Source organism: Ursus maritimus, unplaced genomic scaffold (genome assembly GCF_017311325.1).
Source record: "Ursus maritimus isolate PB19 unplaced genomic scaffold, ASM1731132v1 scaffold_7, whole genome shotgun sequence".
Lineage (NCBI taxonomy): Eukaryota > Metazoa > Chordata > Mammalia > Carnivora > Ursidae > Ursus > Ursus maritimus.
In genome coordinates, this window is record NW_024426885.1 from 26,739,422 (window position 1) to 26,766,130 (window position 26,709).

At 52.0% G+C, this 26,709-nt stretch overlaps 2 protein-coding genes across 7 annotated transcripts; one reads left to right on the plus strand and one right to left on the minus strand.

Annotated features, from left to right (window-relative positions):
- Window positions 1-462: 462 nt before the first annotated feature.
- DPCD (deleted in primary ciliary dyskinesia homolog (mouse)) lies at window positions 463-18,454 on the minus strand. Of its 2 annotated transcripts, XM_040623851.1 has the most exons (7): window positions 18,314-18,428; window positions 17,841-18,012; window positions 12,914-12,994; window positions 7,977-8,101; window positions 7,500-7,633; window positions 1,152-1,254; window positions 463-784 (listed from the first exon to the last, which is right to left on the minus strand). In XM_040623851.1, exons 2-7 carry the CDS (start codon window positions 17,956-17,958, stop codon window positions 680-682), a joined length of 666 nt encoding a protein of 221 aa, XP_040479785.1. In that variant the 5' UTR covers window positions 17,959-18,012; window positions 18,314-18,428; the 3' UTR covers window positions 463-679. The 2 variants fall into 2 exon arrangements, with proteins under 2 accessions (XP_040479785.1, XP_040479786.1); XM_040623852.1 differs by lacking the exon at window positions 17,841-18,012 and having other exon boundaries at window positions 18,314-18,454.
- POLL (DNA polymerase lambda) lies at window positions 18,350-26,709 on the plus strand. 5 transcript variants are annotated; one of them, XM_040623847.1, is made up of 9 exons: window positions 18,350-18,415; window positions 19,369-19,533; window positions 20,283-20,577; window positions 20,766-20,928; window positions 21,312-21,629; window positions 22,379-22,552; window positions 23,122-23,250; window positions 25,296-25,464; window positions 25,828-26,709. In XM_040623847.1, the coding sequence occupies exons 2-9, from the start codon at window positions 19,419-19,421 to the stop codon at window positions 26,190-26,192; spliced, it is 1,728 nt and encodes a 575-aa protein (XP_040479781.1). In that variant the 5' UTR covers window positions 18,350-18,415; window positions 19,369-19,418; the 3' UTR covers window positions 26,193-26,709. The 5 variants fall into 5 exon arrangements, with proteins under 5 accessions (XP_040479781.1, XP_040479780.1, XP_040479782.1 ...); XM_040623846.1 differs by lacking the exon at window positions 18,350-18,415 and adding an exon at window positions 18,484-18,537; XM_040623848.1 differs by lacking the exon at window positions 18,350-18,415 and having other exon boundaries at window positions 18,581-19,533; window positions 21,312-21,353.

A 26,709-nucleotide genomic window follows, 5' to 3' on the forward strand; every position in this document is an offset into this window, starting at 1 on the left:
GGGGAGCTAAGCTACTCCCCATCTGCAATACCTCCACTTCACCCCACTCTAACACACGCGCCCTCCTGGCAACAATACGTCCCTCCTTCTGCCTTTACACCCACAATGTCTTAATATCCTGGGCTGTTTCCAAGGTTTCTGTATTTCAAAAACTACTCCTTTACTACTTTACCTCCCCTCACCGTACAGAGCTCATCCGAGCCCCTCTGCAAGCTTAGACAGCCCAGGGTCTCTGCCAGCCTAGTGTCCCTCTGAATTTATGCACACAGGCCAGGGAAGATGCCCCCCCAGCACTAGGCTTGGGCTCCCCCAGCTTTGCTCCACCGGAGACCCATGCTTCCCTTTATGTGAAAGGCTTGATGTTGAAGGTCCCTGAGGATAGAAGGGAGTGTCCTCATCAGCACCCTCCCTGGTGACAGACAGGAGCATGGAGAGGTGGACAAGAGGGCAGTCCCCCCACAGTGACTCAGAATGACTTTACTCGGGAGAGCAAACCATAATATGGGGGCTAGGAGCACCCCAAGGCCCAGTTCTCACAGAGCCTGGGCAGCTCTTGGAAGAGGGGACATACCCCGGTACCAGAAAGGCCCAAGCCACAAAGTCCGGAAAAGCCTCACCCACCCGCCTTGCTGCCGGAGGTCCGCCACGCTGCACGAGGTGCCTGCGCAGGGACGCTCTGCTACTGGGTCTTACAGTCCCCATCGCTGCTGTGGGCCGTCTTCACTTTCTTGAGCTCCTGCTGAAGCTCTGACTCAGCCGCCAGGACCTCCTTTGGCTTCTGGTACTGTGGATGGAACCAGAAAGAGCACATCATTCAGCCACATCTCCCCTGCCTACGTACACACTTGGGGCCTCCTCTGATCCCATTATTTGGAAATGAGGAAACTGATGCCTACAGGGTTTAATGATTTGCTCACAGTCACACGGCTAGCTAGGAGCCTTCCAGCAGAATCCCGGTCTTGTGATCCCCCCCCTCCACATCACCCTCTATCCTCTTCCAGCTGTAACTTCTTCTAAGATAAGCTGAGCCCCCTCCCCCCCGAAGGAGAGATGCCTATTCTCTAGCAAGCACATGCCAGGGGCTGGGGATGGGACATGGGCCGGGAAAGGAGCCTCTCCCTGATGCAGTGGCCAGTCTGGGTGAATCTTACAGAGACAATCAGGGTGCAGTTGGCGTGAGCGAAGCTCAGCAAGGCCTCATCCAGAGGTAGCTGGTATCTGTCTAGGTCAGGAATGGAGAACTTCTTGAAGTACCTGTGGGAACACCAAGAGGTCACTGGCACATCCAGCAAGGTGACCCCCAACTGGGCAGCAGGCCCTCTGTGGTGCCAACTTCTTACACACTTCTTCCACGGAGCCAAAGAGGAAGAAGAGAAGCCAATCAGAACACCAGTGTGAATGAAAGGCGTTTTGGCCAGGCCAGCAGTGGAAGGGCAGGACCAGTCATGGTTCCTTGGTTAGACCAGGGGTTAGAGCGACTCGTGCTTCAGGCTCAGACTCCCAAAGACAAGCCGAAGCAGCGTCCTGGAACAGCAGCTCGGGCAGGCCAGGCCTCCGCAGTACCTCGAGAACGTGGGAATATGTATGCTACGAGGGACCGAGTAAGTCTGTCTAGGGCTGTTCCCCAAAGCTGGGGACCAACAGTTGCCACTTACATGCAACTTTCTCTGAAGGCCCCAGCTACTTTTTCCCTCTTTTGGGGTCTTCCAAGGCCCTGTGGGCCTGACTCTACTTGTAGGCCAGAGAGGGAAGTACATCCACAAGGAGAAATCCAGGAGGACAAAGCACATGACCCCTCTCAGAAGCTGGCTCTCTGGACTGCCCTGCTGGCCCTGAGACACCCCCCCCCTCCAGTTTCACACACAGTCCCTACCATCCGCAAGGCCGGTCCAGAAATGAATGATCCTTTTGAGTAAAAACAGACCCAGAAAACCCAGAGAGCAACACCTAGCCCATGATGTATACAACTAGATTTCGTTTTACAGGAACTTCAGCCTTCTTTACCGAAGAGGGAGGTGACGGGTCTCGCCTGGCTTCACAGCCAGCTGTCCGTGGAGTCGGGACCCAGCTCCTTGCTCCCGGTCAGGGGCTTGTTACCACAGAGCGCCGCCTCTCTAGCAACAGGCCCGTGTGGCGTCTTCCCTGGTGGAAGTGGAGCCTGCGCCCCGACCACAGGAGGCAGACCTGTCCCCCGGGCACAGCAACCCTGCTGCTGCTGGGGGTGCGGGCTGGGACGGGGAACGCTGCAGACAGGTATACACAAACTCAAGGGGAGGCCTGGAGAGGCCCGGGCTCTGAATACTTCAGAGGGGCCTGGTCCTTGTGGTGACAGCTACTCCGGGTCCACTTCAAAAGCCCCTGGTGCCCCAGGGTCTCAGAGAGTTGACATCAATGCAGCACTCCTGCCCTGCTCTCCTGCCCAAATCCCTCGGAGTTTAGCAGAGGCTCTCAGGGCCCCTCTCCTCCCAGGTTCTCCAGTCCCCGCCAAGGTGCTGGGACCCACAGCAGGAAAAGAATGTTTACTTAAAGGCTGACAGTTCAAAAGGAGTGGGGGCTGGGAGACCCTAATGGCACTGCAAGCTTGCTTTATTTCCCAGAGCTCTGCCGCAGGGAAAGGCGATCCATCTGCCTGCAAAACCGGGGTGGAATGCTGCCTCATCCCCGTCCTAGGCTGGGCTGAGGGCTCTTCCTGGGGCCCTTGGGCTGGCCAGCAAAGGTGGCAGACACTGATAATAGGGGGGAGTCAAAGGTTAAACAGCAGAGATTAGATGAACACAAAGGCTTGTTAGGAAGTGTTAACATCTTCCCTGCAAATATACACAAGCAGCGGAACTGAGAGAGAAGCAGCCCAGGCACGCGCAGCCCAGCCGAACCTGCGTAAGGCCTTACCGTGCAGAGCGTGGGGACAGCCTTCCTGCGTCCCTGGCTTGTGTACCAGGGCGGGACAGGGACACACCTGTGTACCCTCAGAGGGGCACTGGGACTGAAAATAGAAACCCAGGGGCCTTGGCCTCAAAGGGAACTTGAGGTGCGTGGCTTGCCTCCTCCCCGCCCTACTCCCACACCCGTCACCACGAGGCTAGGGGGTGGAGGCCGAGTGAGTGTGGACGCTCTGCTTTGTCCCGAGTCTGTTCTAATGGATTTAGTTTACTGGTTGAGGTTACACAACTTTCCTCAGAGGCTCCTGATGGGCAGTGTTCAAGGGAGTATGGGACACCTGCTTCCTCTCCTTGGGGTGCAGCCCACCCCCTTCTCACCTCCATCCCCTGGCCATGGGATTTGCCTTGAGAGGAACCACACTTGACCTTCTCACCAGTACCTGCACTAGAGAGGGACCCGTTGTTCTTCTGGAAAAGACAGAACACTCAGCCTCAGGCAGCCCGAGGGAGGCAGCAAAGATGTCTTGAGGCATCAACCGTGTCCTCGGCTTTGAGCTGTGAGCTGGGGATTAAAGTTGAAGAAGAAAGAAGGCCCTATCTCTGCCTGAGGAGATCTTGTGTTTCGCCTGAAAGCCAGACCCTTACAGTGCAGCGGGTCCTGGGCTTTGGGCTGACACGTGACACTCCGTTCCCATCTCCTATTACTGTCCTCGGTCTCCGTCACACAAGGAAAGGGGATGTTAATGCTTAGCGGGGCCAGGCACCGCTCTACACACATGGAATTCTCAGAACCACCCCTCAGGCTGGTTGCTTCTATTGTCCTCTTTTATGAAAGAGAAAACTGAGGTACAGACACACAACTTGCTGGAGTCACAAAACTGGTCAGCAGAGGAGCCCTTACCACGAGTAAGAACTCCCCAAACCTCCTGACCCCGCCATCTCTGCACACCCTCTCCTCAAAGTCACAGTCCCCTAGTCTACGTTCCCTGCTGTCCAAGGATGGGGCAGGTACGGGGGGGCGGGGGGTCTCCCTTAGGATCCAGCCGCCCTACAGGTCCTCCGGGCACTCCAACGCGGTGGCTTTCCTTTCTGAATGTCAAAAGTGTTCGAAAGACCTGGGAAGCCAAGGCTGTCAGGACAACTCCCGGTCCTGGCCTGGGACCCCTTCCCGGGCAGGCCACTTCCTTCTGGGTCCCGGCTTCTTCCTCCAGATTCCTTCCTCCAATAAAGCTTTAGTCTCTGAACCAGATGAACGAGATGAACTTTAAGTTACTGTCAAAGGGACCAGAACAGGCCAACCCTGTACCTCCCCCACACTGTGCCGAAAGAATGGCTCCTTCATTTGGGCTGCTTCTGAAATGACCCACAGAACCCCGCCGCTCTCCTGCTGCTGCTGCTCCTTCCCAATTTCCAGTCATTTTCCAACCTATTCTCCTTTGCAGTTCACCAGAGAGGCCAGGCATCTAGAGAGACTCGGAGGGGACAGGGCCGCTGTGCAGAGTCACGTGGGCCGTGCCCCGCACAGCTCCGGGGCGGCCCGCACACCCCACACAGGCTGGGCCAGACCGGTCCTGAGAAGCCTCTGGCCAGTCCAGCCCTCAGAAAAGCAGGAGGCAAACCTTCCTTCTTTCTTGAACATCACAGCTCCAGGCAAGCCGGTCGTCCCTGCGTCCAGCAGCCCTTCCTAGACTCCCAACGCACATGCGCGTACTAAGACCGCCATATGTCCTACCAAAGAGACACTGTTTAATCCAGTTTCCTAAATTTATTTGACCACAGAATCCTGTTTTTCTAGTGATGCCTATTAACACCCCTCACAGTGTTAATGTCACCAATGTCAAATCAGCCAAGTTCCAATTGCCAAAGAATTGCTGAAGACATGCTTCAGGCTGGCCATTGTGCTGGAAGTTTGTATACATGTGATTTCATCACGTGCCCAAACAATCCGTGACATGGGTATGAGTATTCTCCTGCGATACGTGAGGAAGCCTTGCTCAAAATACTACAGTTAGTATGTGGCAGAGGCCAGATTTAAGCCAACCTCTTCCCACTCCAGTGCCTGGTCTATTCCACTTATGGCTGCCAGCTTCTAGGCTGAGGCTAAGCATCTTCCTTCTGCACAGACACTCTCATCAGGAAAGGAAGTACCACACTGGGATTCTGGAAAAGCTCTTTCTTTCTTCCCTGATTTATCCTCTCACTAAGACGTGAGGCCAAGGACATGATACACTGGAATCAATCCTTTCCAGAAAAGTGGCCAACCCAGTCCTTCAGGGACAAGGCACGTATGGACAAAGGAACGTTGCCTTTTACTAGTAACCACATTCCAGAATATTAGAACTCGGGCAGGCACAGAACCAGCAGGTAATGGAAGAAGACAAATCGGAGAGATGCCACAGTGTGGGTACTGCACATGCCCGGGCAGCTAGACCGTCGCTAACTTTCCCTTCACAAGTCAGCTCGTCACGCTGACTTTACAGACACATTTATATAATCATTAAGCTATAACACAAGAATGAAAGTATGTACCTGCCCAACGCTGGCTGGTGTGACGATCAGAAGGCCGATTTTTAGCGTATCCTGAGAAAACTGAGTATCCTGCTCAAAATAACCACCATTGAGTGGTTTAATTAGTGGTAGTAAAGTGTAAGACACATTACTGCCCCTGGTAGGAGATGAAAATGCCACTAGGCTCAAGAAAGAGGCGGTCTGGCGGCCTTTCTCTCCTCCCTCTGGGCAGAGGGACCTGAGGAAGGCTGGGCTGAGCCAACCAGGGGCTGCTGGACCAGAGGCTCCAGGCGGGCACCGAAGCGGGCGCTCACACGCTCCTCTCCCCTCTGTGGGGATCCAGCCCTAGCCCTGCCCCCTCCGGGGGCATCACCCCCGTCCCACCTGGCCTCACCCATCAGTTTAAACACGTCTCCCGCCGCCCAGAGCGCAGGAGTGGGCTTCTGGCCTCGTCGCTCCTGGCCAACAGCGCCGCCTACAGCTGGCGACGCGCAGCAGATGGGCCCCAGAGGATCGGCCCGCGGATAAATTTTTTGGTGAGCTAGCTAGCCTCTCTCCTCTCACTCCCGGGTAATCACATTTCTGCCTGATATCTGTATTCGACAGTGACCTCTGGGGGACAAAAGGGAGGCAGCAGCCAGCTCCACAAACTGCTGGGCTGCAGATTCAAGTGCTATCAGAAGCACTTTTGTTCCTGGTTTGGACCCAGGGCCTCTTACGCCAGGGAATGCTTGCTGAAGCACGGAGTTTGTTCTCCTGAAGGCAATTTCTCTGTTGTCTGAAATTGCTCAATTCCACTTTCGGCACCGACTCCCGTTAATGATGAGAACAATAACGGGGATAAACTGCCTTTTATCTGAGGGCTTCAAAGTGCTTTATAAACGCAAACCCTTCTTATTATGACTTTATATTTACAGACGAAGCCCACTGCAGGGGCTGCTGGCTGCATGCAGAGCAATAATCTTGAAATTAATTCATTCATCTCCACCTCTTCCCCATCCCCTTAACCCTGCAAAGTGAGAGGGTACGGGGGTCATAAGCAGAGGGCAGAACCCACGGCTGCACGGGGGAGCCCGGGAGCTCTGCTGCTTTCCTGTGGGCCTCGCGGACCCGAGGGAGACGGGAGGGGAGGCGCACCACACCCCGAGGAGCCGGACAGGGAGCTGGGTCCTCCTCACTGCATGTAAACCCGCGATGGATGGCGGCACCTCTGACCCAAGCTCACACCCACGAGACGTGTTGGGTGGCTTCGGTGTGCGGACCAGTCACTCATAAAGCCTTCCATTCTAATACCTCAAATGTGTTTCATGGGAGTTGGTCCTATTCTGCAGTCCCTCTGGCCCAGGTCAAGGCCAGCTCATGAACAGGGTTCTCCTCCTGGGATCAGTCAGAGCTCTGGAAATCTAAAGAGGATCAACGCATTTCCAAGATGGCCAGCCCAGAAACACCCCTGCCTGGATCCAATCTCCTCCTTGGCCACCTTCTGTCCCCTCAACCCTACATTTTGCCTCCCCCTTGCCTGCCCCCATCAGAACACCAGGAGAGAAACAAAGGGAAGTTAGGTACCCCTTCTGAAACAGAACGCAAGAGACTTCCAGAAGGCTGAGGTGTACCTGCCTACTGCCCCTCAGTCCAGGGAGGGATACTGTTGGCTGCCCCCAGACGAGTACTTTAAAGTCCTCTAACTGCCACCTTGGCTGGGTGTGCCTTCTACAGAGGCCATGGCCCCCTGACTGCCCCAATGGTGACGTCACCAGGCCAAGTTCACCATGGACTGGATCCAGCCAGGGGTCAAGGTAATAATCTTACAGCAGAACCACCTAAGATCACAAGTTAACGGCCAGGTGATTCCTCATCCCCTCATTTATTCGACAAGTATTTGCTGACCCCCAGTATGTGCCAGCTCCTGGACCAGGCATGCCTTGTTCCAATTTCCCCCCACTCGTCCTGCGGAGAGGAAGCCCTCCAGCTTTCAGCACTTTCTTGGGCTTTAGTTTAGCCCTCGTCCCTCCCTCAGAGCTGGAAGGGAGCAGTCTGAGCCCAACCCCAGGTCAAGCCCCCCCCCTCCTTGTGCTCTTACACAGGCAGGCAGGTGCCCGTCCTGCCACTTACTTTTTGTTGGTTGTTCGGACAACGATGCAGCGCTCCTTCTGGTCCACACACACACCGTAGACGTCCTTAGGGTAGGGGAGGTTTCGAATCCTCCACTGGAAACTCATCTTGGTGTCCTTGCGCATGAAGATGGGCTGCAGAAGGCAAATGCAACTTAGGGACCGCTCTTGGTGAGGGCTAGCAAGGAACGGCTCCCTGCTCTGCAAAGCTCTACCCGGGGCCCACAGCAGGAGAAGACCCTCAGCTCTTTCCACAGCTTCCCTCTGACGCTATTGCTGTGACATTCCAGGCCTGGAGCCCTCGTCCTGCGATGACCAAGCCAAAACCCTTTGGGTATTCATTCAAGCAAACGCTTCTAGAGCTCTGTGACCAGATGGGCACACTGGAGACAAGGTGAACAAGACGTGGTGTCTGCCCTCCAGGGCCAGCAGCCCACTCCCACCCCCGCCTCCCCCGCCACCTAACAGAGAGACATACATTGGCATTGCTTTCCTTGATGAATTCAGGCCCCAGGCTCCCTGCTCCCGGGAGTGCTGGCTCTCCCACCTCAATCTGCCACTGGCCCAAGGCTCCCAAGGCACTTTTCACACGCCACTTTCTCACTGAGGAGAGAAGGAAGCAACGGGATTACCGAGGGGGAAGGAAGGGACTCTGCTTTTCCTGCTGAATCACTGATGTCACGTTAGATGACTGGAAGGGGGGAGAAGCGGGCACGCAGCCTTTCCACCTTACACCAGCCCGTCCAGGGGACCAGGACCTCCCAGCCCCCGGAAGCCCAGCAGAGCATCTCCACACCGGATAACCTGGAAAGCCCACATCACGGGCGCCCAACCTAAAGGGATTGAACAAAGCTCTGAAAGGAGCCAAGTGGATTGGCTCCAGGTGTGACTTCAAGCAAAGGAGATACGTGCTAGTTAGGAGCAGGGGAGCTACTGGTAACGGGGAACATCTGGATCCCAACAAGCATGAACTGAGTTGCATTTTTTCCCTCTACAAATAGGCAAGGGAAAAATAAATTAAGATGAAAGCTGACAGGCAGATTTGTCTCATGGTTTAGAAAGTCCGAATACAAAATTCATTCATTTCAGGTATACCTGCCTTAAAACAACAGCCCCAGAATCATATTTAAACAGACTGGTAGGCACATACCAGATTTTTTTTTTTTAAATAAAGATTTTATTTATTTGAGAGAGAGGGAGAGAGCACAAGAGCATGAGTGGAGTGAGGGGCAGAGGGAGAAGCAGGCTCCCCGCTGAGCAGGGAGCCGGATGTGGGGCTCGATCCCAGGACCCCGGGATCATGACCTGAGCTAAAGGCAGACGCTTAACCGACTGAGCCACCCAGGCGCCCCACATACCAGATTTTAAATGCAGTATTTCTAGAAGATCTCCCGCCAACTGTCTCGTAGAGCAGGCTCGCCCTTTCACAATGCACACAGTCGTCTCTACTTTATCTTCGTTTACAACCCACATGTTTACCTAAGCTTTTTTTCAAGTAAGGTGCATACGGTATGGAAATTATAAGTGAAAACACTAGTTCAGTGGACGTTACCTGAGGACCCCTGCCAGGATTCTGGGCACCCCAGTCATCCACATCTCCACCGTGCAGCCATCACAGCAGGGGGCTTTCCCGCCCCCCACCCCCACCCCAGCTGTAACCCCTGGGCTCCTCTCTTCATGCAGCATCCGGGTGCCTCCAAAGGCCAGCAGCCTTCCTGAAGCCCTTGTAAGGAGCGAATCGGGTCGAAAAGTGCCTGGGGTTGTGCCAAAGCTACTCCCAGCCACCCCCTTTCTGGGCTGGGGGGTGAGACCTGGAGTCGGACTCTCAGGATGGGTTTCTTCGAGACCTTTGGAGCCGCCGTGCCAAACCCAAACACCCTCCCTGCTCCAAGGAAGGCACGCAAGCTGAACACAAAAGTGTGCTGTAAAATTAGAATTTTCCCTTGAATATGTGCTTTTATAAGGTCGGCTGCATTCTGCAGCGTGATTTTATTACGTCTTAGGGCCAAAAATTCTCCCTAGAAACACATTTCCAAGTTTATAATGAAAATTAATAAGGAAGAGTAAAACTTGGAAATATGCTTTATAGGCAACTTTTTTTTTTTCACAAATACTTCTACTCTCTTAAGTGAATGGACTGTGACCAGGAGTATATCCAAATCTATTTGTGTAATACCTCGCTTAACTGGAGGCTAGCTTTCTGGCTCTTTCGCTGCTTTCTTTCTTTTAAACACCTTGGGATTAAATTCTTTGCTAGAATGTAGAAGAAAGTCTTCCTACTCATTCTATTATAGGATCCAATAAACGGTTTTGGTGAAGTCCTTGTTATTTTCCCATGTCTATGGGCACGAACGCAAATGTGGTCTTTCTTGTCCTGTCTTTGTTCCAGAACTCAAGGACAGTTCCTGCGGCAACAGAGGACTGTTTCCACCTGCTGTCACTCTGATTTGATTACATGTTAAGCCCAAACTGGTGTGTGGAGGGTAGCTCCCTGGGACGCTGTCGTATCTTCCTGGCTGAGCCAGGGCCAGTCCTTGGAAAGGAGCCGCTCAGTGACCCTAAAGGATCTGATGGGGAATACGTGAAGGAGGCAGTGCCTGGGGGCTTTTTCCTAAATCAGCAGGAAGCAGGCTGATGTCCTGGACTGCTGAAAGGAAGCCCCATCTTTCAGGTGGGCTGGAAAGTGGAGGTCCTAAAGGCCTCTTTCCCCAAAGCTCCCAGCCTTGGCCTGCTTCCAATGTGGATAATTACTTTCCCCCTTCCTACATACGCCCTGCAGCTTACACGGGACGCAGGATTCTTCTCTTCTGCCCTAGAACGCTGCAGCTCCGCTCTGTGGCTATTCAACAGCTGCCCCGGCCCATCCCTGAGGAGGCTGACGAGATCGAGTGGGTCATTTAAAAAGCCGGTGAAGTGCTTGGGGATGAAAGTGCTCAATACCCTCCAAACGCAGCCTGGGGGGGTAGGCTGGCGGTCAAATACCAAAGCAGATTAAGCCAGTAATCCAAATGTAATCGCTGGGGGATGGCCTGCCCTTCAGCCTCTGCCCCCCTGGACGCGCTGTGTTCTTCTGGGGCTGGTTTGATGTTCCGATCATTGTTATGGGGCCCTTCAGGTTTTTCCTCTATGACTACACGCAGCACTCATTGTGCGGGGTGGGAATGAATAGCACTGAGGCGGCTGAAAAAAATATGACACCACTCTGCTTATTCACACCGCCTGGAAGAACTTCCTACACAGATGCACCACCGACAAATGACTCTCTGGGTTTTTCTAACAGAAAACCAGTTTAGCCAATTATCAAATTTGTAGTTAGCTGGAAAAATGGAAAACGACTCCCATTTATGGCCATACTAACCCTGTCCGTGTCTTACTTCGCAGAGCGCTCAAGCTCTAGTTAGTTCAGGCCCTGAGACTGTTTACACTTAAAAATTAATCATTTTGCAAGGGCAGCTGGTGGGGGGAGGGTGGAGTGGTTGGAGATGGTAAGAGAAGGACCAGCTGTTCAAAGGATCCAGTGGTTTGAGTGGGGTGTTCCTGTCCGCCCATCTCTGTTCTGCTCCCACCAGCCCCTACTTCAGTCATTCTGGGGAGAACAAAATTTAGTAAGAAAAGAAAGCAGGATTAAATATTCTCAACTCCCAGTAGTATGTTGTTGTGCATTAAAGCATGGGCTCCTAACCAGGCAGACTCAGATTTAAATCCTAACTCAGAAACTAACCAGCTATGGAATTCTGAGCAAGGTGCTTAACCTCTTAGAGCTTCCGTTTCTTCCCTGACTGTAAAAGGGGACAACAGGGCATCCTCGTCAGGCTGTCACGAGGGTGATTCAGTGAGATAACTCATGTAAAGCACTTAGCATGGTGCCTAATAAAAGTTATGGTATTAATATCACTATTAGGTAAACTTTAGCCAGTGTTCTCCTATCAATCTCCATTTCTGCTTTTAAGAAAAAAAGGAGTTTGTAGGCCATTGTCTATTCCCCACCTGCCAAGAGAAGTGACAGGTTAATGTGGGATGCTACAGAGGAAGGTACCAAACTTGTTTTTCAGTTTAATTTCTTGTCCGAGCACAACTAAGAGGCCGGGGGTTGTTTGCTTGTTTTTATGGCCACAGCAGCCATCGGTGGGTTATTTGCTCTGAGTGAACGAGAGAGGTGGTGCTGGGGGCTACGGGGAGGAACTGCAGCTAGTCTCCGGCCTGGCGATGGTGGTGGTTAGCCCACGTGACCTCTGCTTTCATAAACTCGCCCCTGTTAGGCATTCCAAGGCTGTCGCCCCCTGGGAGCGCTATAAATTACAATGCATTGTGAGGATATTACTACTGTATTGGTTTCCACCAAATCAGTGTCATATGCTAAACACATCAAGATTTTTAATAGCACCAGACTAACCCAATTGGGACTGCAGCCCAAGCAGCTCATAATAAGGAGGGATCAACACTTCACTCTGCAACTGAACATGCGCAGGACACACATTTTAAGACTGGAGACTAAGAAAATGCAAACCAGTGTAATCCACGTTGTCGGTTCTAGACATTTATGAGCTGTCAGAAAAAGGGAAAAAGAAATTCCCTTGCCAATACTACCTGTCGATCAGGCCCAGGAAGAAATTAAAGTCAAGAATAATGACAAGAAAATAACCCAACCCATGATTCCGCCATTGGATTTAAAATTTCAGGCGGAACTTAATAAAGACCAACTCCCACTGCTGACAGGCTCAGGCCCTGGGTCAGGGCAGCAGCCGCCCAGCTCTGGGCGTCAGTTAATGCGGACGTGCAGACCTGGGCACAGAGGACGGACAAATCAAATAATTCCCAGAAATCTGAGCTGGAGCCCCTATTCACGAGCCTCGAGTTAGAGCAAAAGAGCTGCAGGAATGAAAACAACAATGTTGCAGAATCCCCATTTCTACTCCCGACCCCCTTTGACTCAGACATTTTCCAAGGTAAGGGGCAGATTTAACAGCGCGGCCTCTGAGCCAGCTCAGTACCTGCTGCCCTGATACCTGCTGCTGATGTGGCTTTGGAAGACAAACAAACGAACAAACAGAACAACTGCAGTTAAACCTGCCCTTACCTCTGCCCACTCGGCCCGGAGCAGAGGCTCACTTCCAATTCTGCCTTCTCCATACATTTCTTGCCCAACATTTCCCGACAGAAGACTTTCTCACACTCTCACTGGCCTGGGGGTCAGGGGGCGCACACCGGTCCAGCAGACACCCACTCCACCTCTCGTGTCCAGTCCTGACCTCATATTCTTCTCAGGAACAATCTTCCCTTGAGGGCCTCAGTCTCCCCCTGGCTTCCACCTTTGGTGCTCAGTTCCTCCCTCAAGCCTCAGGCTAGCATTGCTTACGTGCACTTTAGGTCACCCCAAGGGCTCCTACGGGCCCACTGGAAGCCCCCGTCACTTACCAAGCAGTTCACCCGTCTTCTCATCATATTCTTCGGCCATTTCCTTTCCATCTGGGAACAAATAGTGCACCTTTCTTCTCCCTATGCACAAAGCAGAGAGTGCCTTACCCCCATGCCTCTTCTTACCTTGTGCCTTGCACGTCAAGGGATCTCCCTGGGAAACACCAACAGCCTTGGGCTTGGGCGTGAGAAACCCGCCCAGAGTTGCCCACGAACTCCTTGCCAGTCGTTGCCCACCACTACTTTAAGACGTGTCCTGGGACAACCTTTCCTTTCTGCAGCTTTCTCTGAATGTGTCTTTGCTCTGCTGTTCCCTCTACCAGCAGAGCTCCATACTTCTGATCTCTTGAACTCCTTGCCCTTCAAAATTCAGCTCAAATGTCACTCCACTGGGAAATCTTCAGCCGCTGGCAGAATTCACACTCCCTTATTTGTCTGGGCCTCCCTAGTGCTTTATTCATCTGCACGGTGGATACTTTTTTTAAAGAGCCTCCTGTCTCCCCAGGAGTGGTGCCATATTTATGTTGTCTCCGCAGTTCCTAAAACCAAGCCTATGTGCTCAGGACATTGAACTGGGTTTCCTGACCAAGCACTCCTTCCAGCCACACCACTGCTGTGGCTTCTGCAGGTGTCTAGGCCATTCCTAGCACACAGCCACGTAATGTTAGTCCTCTTACGTTCTCTTCGTGGCGCTTACCGCAGTTACGATTTACATGTGTGTGATTCTTTGGTTATTGCCTGTCTCTGTTAGATAGGAGGGGTTTTATCATCCTGCTTGCCTGTGGTTTCCCTAACACAAGCACAGTACCTGGCATATATTAGGAGCTCAACTAAGGATTAATTGAAAGAATAAACATTGATTCAACTTTCATTGAAAGAACGGAAGAATCTAGGGGAGTCTCCTAGCCCAACTCTTCCACCTATATCTTATAATCATAAGTTTTGTTTTGTTTTTTAAAGTGACTACATAAGGGCGCCTGGGTGGCTCAGTCATTAAGCATCTGCCTTTGGCTCAGGGCATGATCCCAGCGTTCTGGGATCGAGCCCCGCATCAGGCTCCTCTGCTGGGAGTCTGCTTCTTCCCCTCCCACTTCCCCTGCTTGTGTTCCCTCTCTTGCTGGCTGTCTGTCAAATAAATAAAATCTTTTTAAAAAAATAATAAATAAATAAATAAATAAATAAATAAATAAAGTGACTACATAATTTCCCTATTTTTACAAATGGGAGAGCTGACATAGGTAGGCTCCTCAGTGAGCCTAATAACAGGGACAGGTACCCAACCTACACTTGATGAATAAGAGCCCCAAGGACCTTGAGCAGCTAAAGGAGTCACCATCTGAAATTTGCAACTGTATCTGATCTTCCAAGCCGTTTCCCCGATTAATTCATTCCCGTGGACACAGTTCCCTTAAGTCATTCCTAATTTGTATTCTGGGGAAACTCATCCCCAAAGTTGCAGGGCTTCTCAGCACGCCCCTGGGTTATACCACCTTAAGTCATTTTGATGGCTAATAGAGCTAGAAGGGATTTCCTGTCAGGAGTGGGTAAGAGGCGCTGCCTGTGAGCAGCCGAAGGTGTCTGGCCTGACCCTCTTCTCCCCTTGGAGTCCATCCTGGGTCCAGCCAGGATGCGGTGCTTACTATTGGCCAGGTATTTTACATGTTTTTTTGCATTTAATTCTCAAAATAATCCTATGTGCCCCCGTTACCTGTATTTCACAAATGAGGAAAATTGAGGCTTAAAGGTCATGTAACTTGTCCAAGCTCATAAAGCTATGAAATGACAGACCCAGACTTAAGCTCATTTGAGGCCAAAATCCATGCCCTAATAACTATATTAGGATAATGTGCATAGCTTTAAATATCTGTAAGGTTGAATACTATTCCAAGGGTTTATTGGTCATGTTTCTAATGAATTATTACCTATTTAGACTTTATTTTATTTGGATATTCATTTTTTTCTTACTAATCTGATTGACCTTTATGATATTAACAATGTATCATATATGTTGCAAATATTATTTCTATTGTTTTTTAACTTTGTTTGAAGGGGGTTTTCCCAAACAATTGCTTAATTTTTATATAGTCAACTATTTTGTCCTTTGTGTTTACTACCCAGGAGTTGTGCTCAGAATATCCTCCCTGGGACGCCTGGAAGGCTTAGTCCGTAAGCGTCTGCCTTGGGCTCAGGGCGTGATCCCGGCCTTCTGGGATCGTTCTGGGATCGAGCCCCACATCAGGCTCTTCCGCTGGGAGCCTGCTTCTTCCTCTCCCACCCCCCCTGCCTGTATTCCGTCTCTCACTGGCTGTCTCTCTTTCTGTCAAATAAATAAATAAAATCTTCAAAAAAAAAAAAATCCTCCCTTACCCAAAGATCATATAATAATTATCTGTACTTTATTCTATTTTATTTATTTATTTATTTATTTATTTATTTATTTATTTATTTGACAGAGATAGAGACAGCCAGCGAGAGAGGGAAGGCACGCAGGGGGGGTGGGTGGGGGAGAAGCAGGCTCATAGAGGAGGAGCCTGACATGGGGCTCGATCCCATAACGCCGGGATCACGCCCTGAGCCGAAGGCAGCGCTTAACCGCTGTGCCACCCAGGCGCCCCCTGTACTTTATTCTAATACTAGAATTTACTCTATATGTATATATGTATGTGTACATATGGGGATAATAAACAATTTTAAGTATATTAGTCTACTTTGGTAAAAAAAATAAATGTATGAGTGTACGTGAAGCAATATGATAGTTTATGCATGAAAATATAAATTATAGGAGTGCCTGGGCGGCTCAGTCAGTTGACCATCCAATTCTTGTTTCCAGCTTGGGTCATGATCTCGGGGTTGTGGGATCAAGCACCATGGTGGGCTCTACAGGGAGTCTGCTGGAAAGTCTCTTCCTCTGCCCCTCCCCCCATTTGTTCTCTTTCACTCTCTCTCTAAAACACTAAATAAAATAAAAATCTTAAAGAAAATGGGGGTGCCTGGGTGGCTCAGTCAGTTGAGCGTCTGCCTTGGGCTCAGGTCATGATCCCAGGGTCCTGGGATCAAGTCCTGCATCAGGCTCCCTGCTCCATGGGGGCCCTGCTTCTCCCTCTCCCTCTGCTGTATCCCCTGCTTGTGCTCTAATAAATAAAGTCTTTTTTAAAAATGTAAGTTATGATTATCTCTAGATGGTAGCTGATGGGTGATTTTACTTATTTTTCGTATTTCCACAACAACCATAAATTCTTTCTGAAAAAAATTTGAAGAGTATTGGGTTCTCATTACCAATAGCAGTGCTTTTTCGTGGGAGGGAGGTAACATCCTCCCCACACCCACACACCCACCAGAAGCGTAAATCTATAGGAAACGTTTGACAAGATGTATCCATATACTTAACATTATTATTATTTATTATTATTATTATTTGGTTTGGGGAAAAAAGACCAACAGCATTGTTTTGTGATGCTACTAACAAAAAAACCTAACAAAACCCTAGGTGATGAAATACTGGGTTAGATACCATCCTGACCAAAGGAAGTGAAAGCAGGGACTCGAATAGCTGTACCCTCGTGTTCACAGCAGGATTATTCACAATAGCTAAACAAGTGGAAGCAACCCAAGTGTCCGTCAACAGATGAATGGGTAAACACGATGCGGTGTATGCACACGTGCAGTGGAATACGATTTAGCCTCTATATATGCAGCAACACGGATGGACACTAAAGTGAAATAAGTGGATGCCAAGTGAGATAAGCCAGTCACAAAAGGACAAACCCCACTTATGTGCCATTCCTGCCATTACCAAATGCATAAAGACAGAGAGTAGAATGGTAGTTGCCAGAGGCTGGGAATGGGGCGGTCAGTGTTTAGCAGGTGAAGAAGTGCTGGAGACGGATGGTGGTGACGGTCACACCACAATGTGAACATACTTCATGCCACAGAACTGTATCCTTGAACTGTATCCTTGAAAATGGTAAATTCTATGTTACCTATTTTTTACAATAAAGCCAGAAACCACTACCCTATGAGATAATGTCCAAAATCTTTAGCTTGGCATAAGAGATCATAACATACCCCAACTTATCTAAAATCCCTCTTCATTTCTCACCATTTCTCCTCACTGCTCCTTGAGAAAAGAGAATTTTATTCACCCTTGCATCCTAGCGCCTAGTACCTGACACAGTGTGGGAGGTCGTTATGACTGGGGGAACACTTAAGCCTCACTGAATGTTTTGTTATTCCCCTAGTAATCAGCCGGATACTTTCACACATCCATACCTTTCTCTACACGTGAGTCATTGCCTCTTCTACACTTAGCAAACACATATTAATTCTTTAGGACTCATAAACATCACCTCTTCTGTCAGGTCTTCTTTCAAAGAGACGCTCATTCCTGCCTTCGTGCTCTCATACACTTTATAGAAGATTCCAGCTTCTACTTAACACACACCCTTATTTATTTACATATCTTTTTTCCCCTCTCCCTGCTCTAGCACACAGCCTAGAACATACTAAAAGCCTCCCTAAGTGCTGCATGAACGAATGAGCAAATGAGCAGGTGATTTTAATTTCCATGCTTCCCTGACTGGCCTCTGCCTGTGGATGTGTGCCTCCAACTGGTCTCCCACACGCCACAGGAATTTAGACCTAATTCATCTGGCTGCCAAGAGGGTCCAGGAAAGGACCCCTGCAGCACTGGAGGTCCTACATCCACCAGTCCCAGGGTGAGACAAAATCAGGACTCCTTACTCCTATGCCCACCTTTTCCAGGCACAGCGCCGGGACCCTTGCTGTTTTCCCTACAGACCCCAGGGGACGTTCAGGTCACTTACAAACATATTACAGCTGCAAAGGACATCAGAGGTAGCCCCTCCAGCTCATTTTACAGATGAGGAAAATAAGGCCCAAGCAAGTAAAGAGGCTAACTGTGACTTACTGGCAAAGTAGTAACTAGAGCCCAGATCTCCCGCCTCTTCATGACGCCAGGCTGCGTTCAGCAACAGAGCCCCACTGACTGGACGAGGGGCCAGGGCTAGTCTAAAACCCTCTTTCATTTCAGTTTCCTCTTCTGTAAAATGGGGTGGAAAATTAACAGCCTCTTGGGACAGCTGTGGGGCGCAAATGACATAACAAATATGAAAGGAGTTAATATTTATTAGTAACAGAACTCAAAGCGGGGCGAAGTGGTGTAGAGGAAACTAGGAGGTGTCCAGAGACGCGCGTTCCTGTCACGTCATCTCTCTGGGCCTCAGTTTCCTCATCTGCCAATGCAGGACTGGGCCTAGTCTGGCAGCTGCGGCCCTTCCAGTTCAGCGGTCCCAGGCTTGGAGGCCCTTCGCGGAGGCGCCAGCGCGGAGGGCTGGACCCTGGGGGAAAGGACTAGGGAGCTCGTGGGGAGCCTCGAGTTACCGTCCTGCAGCAGCGCAGTCTTCTCGGCGGTCCGCAGACTCTCCAACCAGCCGGTTACCGCCATCTTCCCTCCACCCAGCCGCGCGACCAGCCGCTGCCATGGTAACCATTCGGCCTACGGTCACTTCCGGCCGACCCGGAAGGTGTTCTGGGCATTTGCCCTTCCCCCTCACCCCCCACTTCCCACCTGCCACGCCCTTCGTCCGCTCTCATTGGCTGCCCTGGTAAGTGGTTTACAACTGCCTACCCGCGGGTGACCCGCGGGGCCTGAAGTTGGCCCCCACCGCGGACCGAATCGCCGCGGCGGGGAGGGGCTCTTAGGGTAGGGTCCGGACACTCCAGCCCTCCTCTCGTCCCCAGCTGGGAGTCCCTGGCGCGTGCCAGCTGCGGACTCGGCGGGTGCCCCACAGCTGCCGGTCGTCTCCACCCCCAGCTGTGAGGCCGAGACTCCCCCAGTCTCGGAAGGCGCCCCACACCTGCTGCGGCCATGCCCCATCTCCCCGCAGCTGCGGGTCTGAGTACTCCCGTGACGAGAGGCCCGCCACCAGGGCAGGTGTAGAGCGTTCCCTCGCCTCCCGAACACCCGCCACCACCAGGGTTTCCTCTGCTGGTCTGTGATGGGGTCGAGAACGATCATGTGGGGTTTCTATGTAGATTCCTCTCAGTCCTTCAAACCTCTCGGGAGCCCAAACCCTTTTAAAGATGTAGCTCCATTTCCTAGCTTGGCATCCCCTTTTGGTAAAGCCCTTTCAAAGTGGGATGCAGCAGGGCAGACACTGCAGTGAATCTTTCGAGCAACCCCTCTGAGCAGTACCATTTTGTACCCCTCAAGAGTTCCTCAGTAGTCCCATTCTTCCCTCTTATTTCCCCCAGTACCTCTAGCTTTGAAAGGCTGGTAAGTGCTATGCTAACCTGCTGAAGTTCATTCGGGTTTTGGGAGACACCCCACCCCCACCCCCGGAACTGAGCTACTGCCCCTAAAGCCTGGTCACTGGAGACACCACCTCCATAGGCAAAGAGTTGGGTAACCTCAATTCTGGGTTTCCACATGACAGTTGCCCTGATCAAACCTAAAACCAAAAGACCGTGATCCGGCCATACCTCAATGGACCCTGGGGGCATCTTGAAGGCATTTCCCAAGCGGAGGAAAATTCATGCCAATCCATCATCAAAAGCACTTGCAAAGATTCCCAAGCAAGAAGGTGGAGAAGAAGCAGGAGGTGAGCAGATCCACTCTCAGAACCCTCACGTACTTGAACCCTCAGGCTTCCTATATTGTTCATTTCTAGAATCAGGTATTAGAGCTGATTCTGCCAGTCCATGGCCTACAGGTTGGTTTGCATCTTTGTTGCCCTAGGCTTGGGCCCCAGTCTTTGACAGGCCACTTGCTATGTTATTTTCTACCCCACCCCTAGACCTCCATCAATCAGGAAATACTCTCTTGTCCCTAAGGAAATAACCAGCAGAACCCTTTGCTCTACAGGAAGTGGCCTAAAAAGGGATTGGGGGGGGGAGGAGACTCAGGTCGCCAGAGTTATGTTATTTTGCAGCCAAGTTGACAAATAAATGACAGCTCATGTGGCAGGTAGGGGAAGGGAATATCTGTTAACACTGTGAGGCCTGTAATGGCAAGTCATATGTGCCTTAAGCTTTGTATGGAGGTGGGTGTCTATTAATACTTGAAAGAATAAGTGATCAAATGAACCGATATACAGGATACCTACAATGTGCTCTAACAGAGTCTACACTTTTCTGGGTTATATGAGGGAATAAGACATATCGAAATCCTTGCCCCTTACATCAAGTGATGGTTCATGGGTAAATTAACTGTATGCTTGCAGCAGAATCCCCAGAAGGCTGGCTGTCTGGATGGAAGGAAAATGATCGTTTTGGGGCAAGGAATGTAAAGGGTTCATTTGGATCATATCTGACAGTTATGACAATAGGCATCTGGATGTCCCCTCCACAGAGTGGCTGAGCTCCCTGCGGGCCCATATTGTGCCCAGCGGCATTGGGCGAGCCCGGGCAGAACTCTTTGAGAAGCAGATTATCCAGCATGGTGGCCAGATATGCGCTGCCCAGGCCCCAGGGGTCACTCACATTGTGGTGGATGAAGGCATGGACTGTGAGCGAGCCCTCCGCCTCCTTCGACTGCCCCAGCTACCCCAGGGTGCTCAGCTGGTGAAGTCTGCCTGGCTGAGCCTGTGCCTGCAGGAGAAAAGGCTAGTGGACACGGCAGGATTTGGCATCTGCATCCCCAACAGGTGGGCTGGACCCTGTCTTCCCTCAGTGTTTTCTGGCAGCATCTTGAGCTCTCTTCTTGGGTTATTAAAAATAACTTTCATTGTCTTAATCAGACACATTAGAAAGCCAAGATTTGAGAGTAGAGGATTGGGAGCAGAGGTAGGGCCAGGCCTTTGGGGTGTTAAACTTGCCATCACCATCCCTGCAGGTACCTGGACCAAGCACAGCTCAGCAAGGCAGACCAAGACTTTTCTGCGCCTCCTGGAGCCCATGAGGCTGTGCTCAGGACAGCCGTCTCTCCTCTGCGTCCTCCCACCAGGCCTGTATCTCCTCCCCGGAGGATAGAGGAGGCCCCGAGCACCCAAGCCCAGGTCAGAAGCCTCCCAGCCCTCAGAGCTCCCTTCCCCTGGGAACTGGGTCACAGAAACAGGGAGGGCCTGGTGGTTGTTCAGGAAGTCCCAGGCCCCTGACAGAGGAAGGATCTCTTTATTGTGAAGCCACTTGGGTCTGCCCAACACTCATGATGGCTGCATTTGCCCAGTTCCACATCTACCACGTACCACTGGGGATTCTACGGCTGGCACTGGGGGAAGCCAAATGGAACATGGCCCCACAGTTAAGGAGACCCAGGTCTGATGCAAGAGACCCAGCTTCATTCGTGGGTCTGACTAGGAGACTCAGCCCGCACCTTTGAGGAGCTCTCCTGGGGGCTGGGGACATGAATTTATCATCTCTTCTCTTTCCTTACCTCAAGCCTGGCTATGATGATGAAACCAGTGACGGGGAAGAGACCCAGGTTAGCACAGCTGATCTGGAAGCCCTTATCAGTGGCCACTGCTCCACCCCCCTTGAGGAAGATGGTGAGCCTAGTCCAGCCCCTAAGGGCCTGGATAAGTGGGTCTGTGCACAGCCTTCGAGCCAGAAGGCGATCAACCACAACCCCCACATCACAGAGAAGCTGGAAGTGCTGGCCAAAGCCTACAGTGTTCAGGGAGACAAGTGGAGGGCCCTGGGCTATGCCAAGGCCATCAATGCCCTCAAGAGCTTCCACAAGCCTGTCACCTCCTACCAGGTACCTGGGAGCCAGGGCAGGGCATGCAGGGAGATGGGGGGCTTTCTGGTTACTGGGCACCAGTCACAAGTGGGGATCAGGTGGAATGCTAAAGCTTTTATGATGTCTGAGACTTGCATAAAAGAAATAAAATGGGGAGATGGATGAAATTGACAGAATCTTGATAATTACAGAAGCTGCTGACAGGTACTTGGGGGATCATTATACTGTTCTCTCTACTATGGGAATTCTTCCCAAGTAAAAAGTTTTAAAAAAGATTAGACTCTAGAGGCCAACAGATCAGGGTTTGAATTCTGGTTCCCATCATTCACTAACTGTGTGATTCTAGGCAAGTTACTTAAACCCTATGAGCAATGAAAAGGAACTAAGACTAGTGAGAGACTCAAGTGCTCCTGGGAGGACCAAGTGTCATGCTCCTGCAGTGTAGGACCTGATTGGAAGAAAGGCCTCAGTGAACGCCTTGCTCTCGCTGTTGCCATGCAATGGTGACCAGTGTCACACTGCTGCCTTTTCTTTACTTCCTGTGCTGATCTCTGTTCCTCTCAGAACCAAAAGACAAGCGACCCAGCCCATCCCATCCAAACTTCTCGTCTTCACTTGTGCCCAGGCTCTACACAGCCATCAGCTGCAAACTGGCCAAGCTGGCTTTTACTCAGATATGTGCTAAAGGGGTCTGCTAACCCACTGCTGGCTCTGTGCCTCCCATCCTCTCACTCTTCTTTTCCTGTCTCTGCCTCCTCCTCCCTCAGGAGGCCTTCAGTATCCCTGGGATTGGAAAGCGGATGGCTGAGAAAATCATAGAAATCCTGGAAAGCGGGCATCTGCGGAAGCTGGACCATATCAGTGAGAGCGTGCCTGTCTTGGAGCTCTTCTCCAACATCTGGGGAGCTGGAACCAAAACTGCCCAGATGTGGTACCAACAGGTGACACCATGTCCCAGCACCCACTTCAGTTTTGCTCTTTCTCAGAAGTCCTGCCCCACAGTTCTCATACCTTGTGCTCTGATGGGAATGAACAGGACTATAAGGAGACCACTTTTCAAGGGGACTAGGGCTCATGTAGACCCCTCTCCTGGCTCCTAGAACTGCCCTGTTGCCTGATAGCCTCAAGGCATTAATCTGATGGAGGCAGAGAGACAAGAGTGTTTCTCTGTCTCCCAGACCAGCAGGGGCCTTCCTGAGAAGACCAGGCCTCAGGGCTGAGTATCCAGATCAGTGGTTCCCCAACCTGGTGATGCCCAGAATCCCCCAGATCGATGGACTTGAGAACCAGTATTTTAGGGTTGTGGCAGAACTGGATTAGGCTGTGTCTCCCATGTTCCCTACCTTTCTTGGGTCCCGCAGATTACAGACCCAACCACTCCTGGGGTTGATCCTGCCTCAGGCCTTCCTTGGAATCTGGGGGTGATGGAAGCCTTGTGTATGTGCTCATTCACTGCCTCTCAAGTGGTCCTGGCTGCTCACAGCCTCCTCATCTGGCTTCTTTTTTCCAGGGTTTCCGGACCCTAGAAGATATCCGTGGCCAGGCCTCCCTGACTACCCAGCAGGCCATTGGCCTGAAGCATTATGATGACTTCCTGGAGCGCATACCCCGGGAGGAGGCTACAGAGATTGAGCAGACAGTAAGCAGAAGTCCCAGAGCAGTGAGGAGGGCCAGGCCTTGCTATAAGGTCAGGGCCTGGCTCGAGCCAAGAACACCTGATCCCTCAGCTAGGGAGCCAGGCGAGGAAGCTGTGAGACACCAGAGGTTGGGACCAATGGGGAGAGGGCCAGCTGAGACTGAAGCTGGAAGGGTGGGTGGCTGTGATAGGGAAGGGCTGTAACACCAGGTCTCTGGATTAGCGTAGAATAAGCATTGGTTTAGGTGCTAGAATGGTGTTAGGACTGGATTAGAGGTGGGTTATGGTCAGAACTACTTGAGGATATTGGGGTTTGAACTGGGTTAGGTCAGGGTAGGTCAGAGCAGAGTTCTTAATGTTCTTTGATTCACAAACTTTTCTGAGAACCTGATGAAAACTATGGACTCTTTGTCTCCAAAATCTGTGTACCAAGTTCTCTATCCCCAGATGCGCAGATCTTCTGAAGGTGCCCTCCCCAGCCCCCCACAACCTGAGGCTGGTTCAGGGTTTGGTTTCGAGTTGGTGTAGAAGCACCGTGCCAGTACGATTAGGTTAGGGGTCAGAGGAAAACTTGGGTTGAGTTGAGTTAATGTTAGGCCTGAATTTAGAGTAGGGTTTTCTTAGTATTGGATGCTTTTAGTTAAGATTTGTCATTGTCCTAAAAATAAGATTTGGCCAACATTAGGGTTTGATTTAAAGTTGGATTTAGGGATTAAATTCATGTAAAACCTAGATTAGAGAGAGACTAGGGTATATTTGGGGTTAGATATATCATTTGTTCAGTTGGTATCAGGATTAGGGGCTGGTTGCTGTGGGCAAGGTTTGCGGCTTTGGGATCAGGTTTGTTAAGGTAGGACTCTATGGAGACCCTGGCCCACCTTAGTTGAAATCAGCCTCCAGCTCTACTCTAGGCTATGGGACTGTGAGGCTGGCACAGGACAGGCCCTTTTGTCCACCCATCACCAGGCCTTGGTGCTAGTGATGACACCGTCACTCAGCCACGGTGTCTAGGCACAGAGAATGTCCCAGTCAGCCTCCAGCCCCCAGCCCATTGGAACAGCAGTGGCTTCCCACCTGGCATTTAAGGGCTCCAGCTTTAGGAGTTTTTGATGGGATTACTTACCCTGGGTCTCCTCCCATCCTCTTGGGAGGCTCAAGAAAGGAGTGAGGGGATTAGCAGAGCCTGGCCTGTCAGAAGAATTGAGGTGTCCTGGCCAAAGTATCCAGGGTCCCAGAAATCTCAGTGTCCTGGGGTAAAGGCGTGGAGGCCATCTGCATATGAAAGGCTTCCATGTCGCTGGGGTAGAGGTTAATGGGCTTATTCCCTCAGTGAGGGATGACCCTTCAGCTGACAGCCCCCTCTTTCTTGACTCCCTTTCCAAACCTTGAGCCTCCTTCCTCCAAGTAAGGGTGTGAACACTGGCTCAGAATTGCCTCCCTCTTTGCTTTTTTTTTTTCTTTTCCTTTACTGTAGGTACAGCTGTATTTCTGGGCTCCATTTCCCCCTAGGCCTGGGCCCAGGGCACCCTGCTAGCCACCTGCTTAGGCCTCAAGCCCCAACTCACACACTCTGCCTTTAGCTCCAAATCCATATCTGGGGCTGCTGAGACCTGGCAGAGGGCTTCCAGGCACCTGGCCCTTTGTCCTAAGTGGACAGACCTGGGCACATGGGTTGGGGCAGGGACCAAGTGAAGGTGTGTCTCTCTGCTCTTAAAGAACTCGAGGAGGAAAGATCAGTGCCTTCCCTCAGAATCCGAGTATACGCCTCTTAGATCACTCTTCAGGCTGAGTCTGGTGGCGGGAGCAGATTTTCTTCTCTTCTGTCCTAGTGAAGCTGGAGAACTGCCATTCCCCAGGGCAGACTTCTGGCATCTGCTCCTTGAGGCTTTCCCTCAGGCTTGTATCACACATCCGGGGATTGGCTTGGGGCATCAGCTGGACATGTGGGCTCCTGGGTCAGGGAAGTCTCTTGTACCGCCCTGGGAGAGGAACTCCTTGCAGGGCTTGAGGCCCACAGGCCTTCCCCGCTGCCCCCCGCTCTTTCCCAGGTCCGGGAAGCAGCTCAGGCTTTCAACCCCGGGCTGCTGTGTGTGGCATGTGGTTCTTACCGACGGGGGAAGGCAACCTGTGGTGATGTGGACGTGCTGCTCACTCACCCGGACGGCCGGTCTCACCAGGGCATCTTCAGTCTTCTCCTCGACAGCCTTCGGCGCCAAGGTATAAGCTCCGTCTCTGGGGGAGCAGGCTGGCTGGCGCAGTGCGGGAGGGCGACCCCCAGGAGGGAGAGACTCAGAGTCTCAAGCTCTAGGCAGGAAGCAGGGGAAGGCTGCTTTGTGAGAAGGCCACCTCTCCCTCATGGGGGGAGGGGGACACGGGGAGGAATGACTATGCGTGGGGGACACGGGGAGGAATGACTATGCATGGTTTAAAGAGGCAGGCCCAGAGAGGGCAAGGTCACCCAGCAACGAAACTTGGGAGCTGGCAATGGAGGACCCAGGGGTGAACAGGAGAGACCCAGGAGGGCAGGGCAGCCCAGGGCTGGCTCCCCGCCCTCCCAGCGGCCTTCCGATGTTGCGCCAGGGTTCCTGACGGATGACCTGGTGAGCCAGGAGGAGAACGGCCAACAGCAGAAGTACTTGGGCGTGTGCCAGCTCCCCGGGCCAGGGCGGCGGCACCGACGACTAGATATCATTGTTGTGCCCTACAGCGAGTTCGCTTGTGCCCTGCTCTACTTCACTGGCTCGGCCCACTTCAACCGCTCCATGCGGGCTCTGGCCAAGACCAAAGGCATGAGCTTGTCGGAGCACGCCCTCAGCACCTCTGTGGTACGGGACACCCAAGGCCTCAAGGTGGGGCCTGGCCGAGTGCTGCCCACCCCCACGGAGAAGGATGTCTTCAGGCTTTTAGGCCTACCCTACCGAGAACCAGCTGAGCGGGACTGGTGACCTATGGCTGGGGGGAAGGGGCGCCAAGCTGGACCGGCTGCCCCACCTGGCCTTCCAGTACTCGGCTCCAGCCTTAGCGGGCTGGACCTCACCACGTCAGCTGCCTGGGCCTGAGGGAGAGGGCCAGCCTGGCTCCCAGGAGCGGCCCGGCCCTCTCCTCAACAGGAGCAGACTGCTGGCCTGCATCACCACTGCCCCTTGCCCCGTTTTCAGCAAGAACAGGTGCCGGTGTGAAGCCGGCTTCCTGTGCTGAAGGCCCAGACACCCCCTCTTCCGTACCCATGGAGGGTCTGGCTGCTGGGGGTGGGATGCGAGCTGCAGGGGAGGGGCAAACAGCTGTGACTGAGCACACCCTAAGACCCTTTGGAGCAAGAGAATGCGCTACTCCACGCGTACTCCCTCTACCCGGCCCACTTCCTCTGCAGCTGGAGGTGTGGGGAGGGGGCACCTGAGGCTCAGTAAGGACAGCACTTGAAGGCCCAGGGGCCCAATAAAGTGCACTTGGTGTTCGACCGCC